General features: G+C 33.6%; 1 protein-coding gene across 2 annotated transcripts; it reads left to right on the top strand.

The window, feature by feature from the left end:
- Positions 2,077-7,364, top strand: LOC109344192 (serine/threonine-protein kinase AFC3). 2 transcript variants are annotated; one of them, XM_019582848.1, is made up of 13 exons: positions 2,077-2,335; positions 2,444-2,570; positions 4,214-4,240; positions 4,328-4,481; positions 4,570-4,618; positions 5,029-5,143; positions 5,313-5,404; positions 5,494-5,644; positions 6,271-6,335; positions 6,424-6,521; positions 6,695-6,800; positions 6,915-7,084; positions 7,171-7,364. In XM_019582848.1, the coding sequence occupies exons 1-12, from the start codon at positions 2,237-2,239 to the stop codon at positions 7,050-7,052; spliced, it is 1,221 nt and encodes a 406-aa protein (XP_019438393.1). In that variant the 5' UTR covers positions 2,077-2,236; the 3' UTR covers positions 7,053-7,084; positions 7,171-7,364. The 2 variants fall into 2 exon arrangements, with proteins under 2 accessions (XP_019438393.1, XP_019438392.1); XM_019582847.1 differs by having other exon boundaries at positions 6,915-7,364.

The following is a 7,364-nucleotide window of genomic DNA, read 5'->3' as shown; positions in this document are numbered from 1 at the left end:
TCTTTTTTCAATACGTGCTAGCATCAAGAGTCAGATATATGATTACATTTTGGTATCGATTTTTATTTTATCAATGCTATACATTAGTTAGGTACTTGCTAATTTTGTCTTAATGTACCTGATAGAATACCTAGTACTCATAAGCCTATTAGCCCAAAGTGTGGTAAGTATATATACATAGAAGAAAGAAAGTGGGCCAAGGAGAGAGAGAAAAAAAAGGTTTGTTACAAGGCATTCCTGTCAATATAGGGAAGTCTCGGGGGAAGGCATTCTCATATTATGGAATATGTAGTAAGGCTAAAGAAGTAGGGATGACAAAAAAAATTGAATTCGTGGGTACTCGCCTGAACTGAACTCGAATTTAATGGGGGAAATCTAATATAATTGGGTTCGCATTTTACCCGAGTTTAAATTTTGGGCTCGGGTTCGGGTTTGATATTTTTATTTTCAACCCCGTTGAGTTTGGATTCGGGTTTTGAATTTCGGGTTCGGGTATGTGCAAACCCGACCCCGTCCCCGATCCGCCCTGTTGCCATTCCTATAGAGAAGGGGGAATACTTTCTAAAGGATTCATAGGCTCCGAATACTTATTCTGTTTTTCTTACATAATCTTGTAGAGCTCTTAAGCTCATAATTCCTCTAAATACATAAATAAATACGGTTGCATTACCTGTTTCTATCAGTACCACACCTTTGATATCCTGAATAATGATTCTATATCGACATTGGATATAGCATGTTATGAGCATTGGAGGTATTTTAAGACAACTCTAACAAATACACATCCAAAGAGAATACGAGGATCCTAGTTGAGATATATCACTTTCTTGACCATGATACCTAGGATACCTTAATTTAGAGAAGATTTCATCAGATTTTCTATATAAAATTAATTGAGTTACTTTTAAACGTTAATTAATTATAGTTAATTTATTAATTTGTATATATCATTTAGTGGTATTTTATTTATAAGATGAGAAGAGGAAATTAAATGGCCCGAAAAATCTAAAGGTAGTAGCTGTGTGTCTTCCTACCAACATTTTGATAAAAATTAAGTCATTTTTATTAATAAATTAATTTTAAATGAAAATTGGTAAGAATAACCAACACAATTCACTTAAAACTAGTCAATATAACCAAATTTTACTATATGATAGCATAATTAATATAATTACTGTACAATATCAATATGAAGAACAATTTTATGATTGAACTTTCCAGTATAGCCTAATTAGTTCAAAGGATTTAAGTAAATTTTCAGTTGTATTGTGATTTTACTAATATCTAGTTGTAATTTGGCCTAATATTCTATATGTTATCTATTATATTCGGTATATTTGTGAAGTCGTCTCATCACTATAGTCAATTTACTTTTTTTAAATCCAGCTAAACAGATTTGATTTATTTTATTACAATAATGTATAATAAGTTATAAAACTAATAAATGAAAGAGTAATGAATGTGAATTAACAAAATAATATATTTTATGACTACAATATATATGTATCATTTGTGTAAATACTTATATATAATTATTATATCATCTTCTATTTATTTGAAATACATTTTGTAAAGAGTAAATAATGATCAAATATGAATAATAAATAATATTTTGACATTGTATAAAACACATATACTGCATGAACATATATTTTTCCGAATATTTTATATTAGCATACATTAATTATCATTGAGATATATTACTTTTAAGCCAAAGTTATTGAACATTAATATGTGAGCAATGAATGATTTCCTCTCAATGTAATATATAACATTACAAACATAAACCACTTTAATTTTTTAAATTCAATGGTTCCTCTAAAGTCTAAACACTATACCAACACACGTTGGTTCAAGTCGTACATATTTGAGTCCCCTCAAGTAAGAATCTGAGTTCAAGTCTTATAGATAAAAAAATATCCGTTAGGAGAGTTAGCCTTACATAGCTGCGAATGTTCCAATTCGGACAAGATTGTCGTTAGAACTTGTCACCGACTTTTACAGCATCATATACCTTAATTAATAAAAAATAAAAATAAAAATAAATATAACATGAACACATAACCCTACATCACTATTTATCGTTTTATCCATTGTTTTTGTCTCCTTCTTCCTCTTCACCGTGATAATCTCTCAACTCCGTACACCGATTCGGTCTCATCTCAATTTCATATCACAACAAATATTCAACCTTTAAAGCCCTAATAACGACAACGTTGTTTTTTTTCATCTGTGAATGGTTTCTTTGGAAACAAAAACAAATCAAATGGAAAGGGAACGAACCCGAAAACGCCCTCGTCTCGCTTGGGATATTGCCCCACCACAACCCTCTCAGGTTCCTTCAATTTCTTAATTATTTGTTTTTTTTAATTTAGGGTTTCGTTTTCCTCTTTATATTTAATTTTATGTATCGTGAAATTGAATGTTTCATTCTTTATTACAGTCACAAAGAGATGTGGTGGTGGCTGGTGATGAAGGACTCGAAAAAAGACATGCTTCTCCTCCGAAAAGGAACGATGATCGTGAAGGCCATTATGTTTTTGTTCTCGGTGAAAATATTACTCCTAGATGTATGTTCATTCGGGTTTAATAATTTATTGTTTTATTTCTATATGTTTGGATATTCAAACAATTTTGTATATTCATCTAATTACAAATTTGTTTTATATCTAATTACAATTTTGTTAATAGTCTTGACCAATATGTATATGTTATCATGCATGCTGTCATAGAGCAATTTTAAATCTACCCTTGTGTATTGCTCAGTGATTCTGGGTTTTGTGTGTTTTGTTCATAGATCAAGTTCCTTTTTTTAAAATAAAAATGAATTTCACTCGCTATATAAATCTGCCGGTGGGTCTCTTTTTATGTTGCTAGTTATTAGATTTTGTTTGACATCAGATTCTTTAAGGTTTCATCGTTGAGTTTTTATTTGTTCTTATATTTTGGCATTTGGTAATACTTGGGTAGCCTTTGGTAGACTTGTCACAAAGGGATATGGATTCTGTTCTATGTTTGATGCAGTGTTGCCCAATAGCGGCCATGGCGGTGGCGTTTTTTAGGCTACCGCCATTAGCCATTTGGGAAATCCCGCCATATGGCCGTGTCCGCATTTTGCTTGAAAAAGCCGCCATGGCGACATTTTGGCTTGCTGGTCAGTTTTTTTTTTTAAATTGGGTTGGGATGGGTTTTTTGGGCCCATTCATGTGATAAAAATTAAAACCCTAACCCCTTTCTATTTTTGCATCTTCTCCTTATTGACTCTATCTCTCAAAAACTGAGTTTGTTATGTGTTGCCTCGTCGCCGCCACAATCATGTTTCTTAACTCTTTTTCTTTGCGTTTTCCCTTTCTCTATTTTTTCTTTCTCTCTTGTTTCTTGTTTTCTCATTTCTTTATCTCTTTTTCATTCCATTTTTTTAATATACTTTCAAAATATATATTTTTCCAGTTTAACTTTTTCCAGATTACTTTTTTTCCCACTTTTCTTTTCAGTTTATTTTTTTTAGTTTACTTCCTTTTTTTTTTTCCAGTTTAAAACAATTATTTAACAGTAGCACGGTGTATTCTAAAAATAGGATAACACACAGTATGAATGTTTTGCATTTTATATTTGTGTTTTGCTTTGATTTTTAGTTGGGGCTCTTTACAAGACTTGTTAGTATTCTTTATTTTACTTTTTACCGATCTTATGATGTTATGAGACATTGATACTTAATGATTTTTATTAAACTTTATGTTATTGTATTATTATTTTATTTTTCCTATTTTTTTGTCAACCGCCATTATGATGTCCGCTATTTGCCCGCAACGCCATCCGCAACGCCTTCATGGCTGAATTTTGACAACCGCCATCCGCCATGGGCAACACCGGTTTGATGTATCTTATAAGCAGAACAGAACATGACATGAGATTAAAAATAGTTGAATTTAGTTTCTACACTTCTACTGAAAGGAGTGGAATCAAAGAGAACAAAGGAGTATATCATGTTCCATCGTTTTCTATCCACAGTTAAAATGCTACCCTGATGCCATTCACTCTCTTCAAATGTGATGCATCGAGCCCTTTTTTGCATGCTCTTTTTTTCTTTTCATTTTTCATGCAATGATGTGTGATATTTGTTATTATGTGATATCCGGCTGTTGTTGGTTGTTTTATTAATGACAGTTTTAATATTTTCTGATGACAAGTTTTTTTTCCTCATTTTTAACAGATAAAATCCTCAGCAAGATGGGTGAAGGTTAGCGGTCAAGTGCCTTCTGTATACAAGATTTTAATTTTTTTTGTGAATGTGCTTGTGTCATTCAGCATGTTGCTAGTGCTGTAGGCACATTTGGTCAAGTTCTGGAATGTTGGGATCGCCAAACCAAAGAGTACGTGGCTGTCAAGGTAATTAGAAGCACACGGAAATACCGGGATGCAGCGATGCTCGAGGTTGATGTACTTCAACAAATAGCGAAGAATGATAGAGGAAACTCACGGTAAAGATCTTATAGAATAAAGGCTACTAGTAGTTGGTTAATATTAGAGGATGACTAATATTTACTCTACAACAATTCATCTTCGCAGCTGTGTGCAGATGCGCAACTGGTTTGATTACCGAAATCACATATGCATTGTAAGTTTGCATACCGAAATCACAACTATTATATATTTCCTTCATTTACCATATCCAATATGGTTGTTTTAGGTAATTTGATATTGTTGGAGATGCTTTGACTACTTTTTTATTTGGGAAGAGGGATATATGGTTTGCATTGTTATGACAATGGCTGGGATGATTGGAATTTTTAATGAACTTTCTTTCAGTCATTTCTCCTTTGGTATTTGCATGTCTCTATGCTCTTTTGTTGTGCTTCTTTATGTTCAGGAAAGATAGGTGATTATTTTCCATTCATGTTGCAAGTCAATGGAGTTGTTAAGTTTGGCATTAGTGGATTGTTTGTATATATGTCCGTGTGGGTTTATTCATAAAATTGGGAACTAAGCAGAGACATTACTTTCAATGCATTTTAATGGTGTTATCAGGTCTTTGAGAAGCTTGGACCAAGTTTATTTGATTTTCTAAAGAGAAATAAATACTGCCCATTCCCCGTGGATCTTGTTCGGGAATTTGGACGACAGCTTTTGGAATCTGTAGCATGTCTGTGGATTATTCTTGGCCTTATTTCTCACGTTCTTTTTTATTTTATATCTTCTTACGGATCACCTGACTCTTGTCCCTTGGCCTGTTCTGTTTTTTGAGGGATATCATGTATCTTGGCTGTGTCTGTTTACTATAACTTGTTTCTTTTGATTTTTATCATATTCAGATATGCACGAACTACATCTAATCCACACTGATTTGAAGCCAGAAAATATACTTCTTGTTTCTTCTGAATATGTAAAGCTCCCTAGTTGTAAGGTATTCAGCATTTTCTGATGCAAATATAACGACATTTGTGGATAGGGTCAATTTTAATATATTTAAGGAAAATGATTGGATTGGTACAGAAAAGGGTTTCGTCAGATGAAACACAGTTCAGGTGCTTGCCCAAGTCTAGTGCTATTAAGCTGATTGATTTTGGTAGTGCTGCATTTGATAATCAGAGTCATAGCTCCATTGTTTCTACAAGACATTACAGAGCCCCTGAGATTATTCTAGGTAACTAAATATGGTTTTGGCTGGTGAGAATGTGTGCTTTACTTATTTTCCTATTGCCCCGCCGAGTGTAAGTGTGCAACAGAAAACATTTAGTGCTTGGGGAAGAAAAGTCTACCTGATGATCAGACGTAGACATGTAGTTTGACCAGTTTAAAATGTTATCAATAACTTACACTACAATATCTCGCTTAAATCTTCCGGGGCTCTACCCATTTCCTTTTAATTTAGTATTATCCTTTATTTTAAACTTTACTATATTGGTTGTTTTCAAGCCTTTTGCACTTCAGTGAGTTCCATTTGTCTGACTATTTTTTCCCGTGATGCTTGCTTTGTTATTTATTTTATTTTCTTATACACTGCTTCGTAGGTCACTTTGTTTTTTCCTTCCAGTCTTCTATCATTTTCTACGTATTCTTTAAGAAGATTGTTCATTTTCTAATTTTAATGTTTACGAAGGAAGAATAAATTAGCAAGTGCAATCTATGTGTCCATCTGATGTAATGGAACCATCTCTAAGTCTGGGTTATTTACTTGATTGAGCTAGCCCCCTCTAGTTGTGTTTACTATATAAGATGTGATTATTCTTGTTAATATATTCTCACCTGCATCTGAAATGCTAATTGCAGGTCTAGGTTGGTCGTACCCATGTGATTTATGGAGTATTGGATGTATCCTCATTGAACTATGTTCGGTTGGTCTCTCATCTATCAAGATATATTATGCATGATTTAAATCTGGAACAGCCAGGCTTAGTGTTCTATATGTGGATCTTTTGTCAGGGTGAAGCGTTGTTTCAGACTCATGAAAACTTGGAGCACCTGGCAATGATGGAGAGAGTGTTGGGACCTCTACCAGAGCACATGGCTCGAAGGTCTAGGTAAGTAGTGAATTTCTTGTCCAATATACAAAATGATTCGAGAATCAACAAGAGACTCTTCCAAGTTATGAATCATTTGAATGGGAATAGCCAAGAGCTGATTAAGTACAATATTTAGTATACTTAATTTAAGTAATTGACAATTTTGTTGCCATTTGATTGGCTATATGTAGCCGAGGTGCAGAAAAGTACTTCAGGCGTAGTTTTCGACTAAATTGGCCTCAAGGAGCTGTTTCAAGGGAGAGCATTCGCGCAGTGAAGAAGCTCGACCATCTTAAGGTTATTTTGTGTTTCCTCTTCAACATTAATGATTGCTGGCCTTCAGTCTTCACTCAACTTTTCGCTTTTTTTGTTGTTTAAAATCGCTTTTATGACCAATGGTAGTTTATACAGGACATTATATCGCGACATGTGGATACGTCAAGATCCTCTTTAACTGACTTACTACATGGATTATTGAGGTATGATCCTAGTGAACGTTTAACAGCTCGTGAAGCCCTTGATCATCCCTTCTTTCGGATTCCAGCTTAAAATAAGGCACATGCCCTTTTGCTTGGAGTGATGGCTACCACATTATAGATTGTCATTTGGACAAGGCAACAAGCTTTGCTTACAACTACATTTTTAGATGTGTTATTTTTAGTGATCCAGTCATGTTGAAAATTATAGTTCTATCATTCATTGTTCTTCTAGCTTTTAGTTTTGTGCAATTTTGGGAAACCATAGATTCAGAGTGTTTTAACCTTCAAACACACAGGAGTTGCATTTTAATGGGCAGTATGACAACTCAAGTGAAGCTAACATTGTTGATTATTGAATAGCATTTAAGGTGTGATAGGGTAA

The sequence above is a fragment of the Lupinus angustifolius genome, chromosome LG03 (genome assembly GCF_001865875.1).
Source record: "Lupinus angustifolius cultivar Tanjil chromosome LG03, LupAngTanjil_v1.0, whole genome shotgun sequence".
Taxonomy (NCBI): domain Eukaryota; kingdom Viridiplantae; phylum Streptophyta; class Magnoliopsida; order Fabales; family Fabaceae; genus Lupinus; species Lupinus angustifolius.
The sequence above is the reverse complement of the archived record's forward strand: the minus strand, read 5'-3'. Positions and strand labels throughout refer to the sequence as shown.

Bases quoted from the DNA above. Each gene is read 5' to 3' on its own strand.
- LOC109344192 (XM_019582848.1), top strand. From the start codon at position 2,237: ATGGTTTCTTTGGAAACAAAAACAAATCAAATGGAAAGGGAACGAACC. The intron at 4,241-4,327 runs GTTAGCGGTCAA...CTAGTGCTGTAG, and splicing joins CCTCAGCAAGATGGGTGAAG to GCACATTTGGTCAAGTTCTG. The intron at 5,405-5,493 runs GTATTCAGCATT...GGATTGGTACAG, and splicing joins TAAAGCTCCCTAGTTGTAAG to AAAAGGGTTTCGTCAGATGA.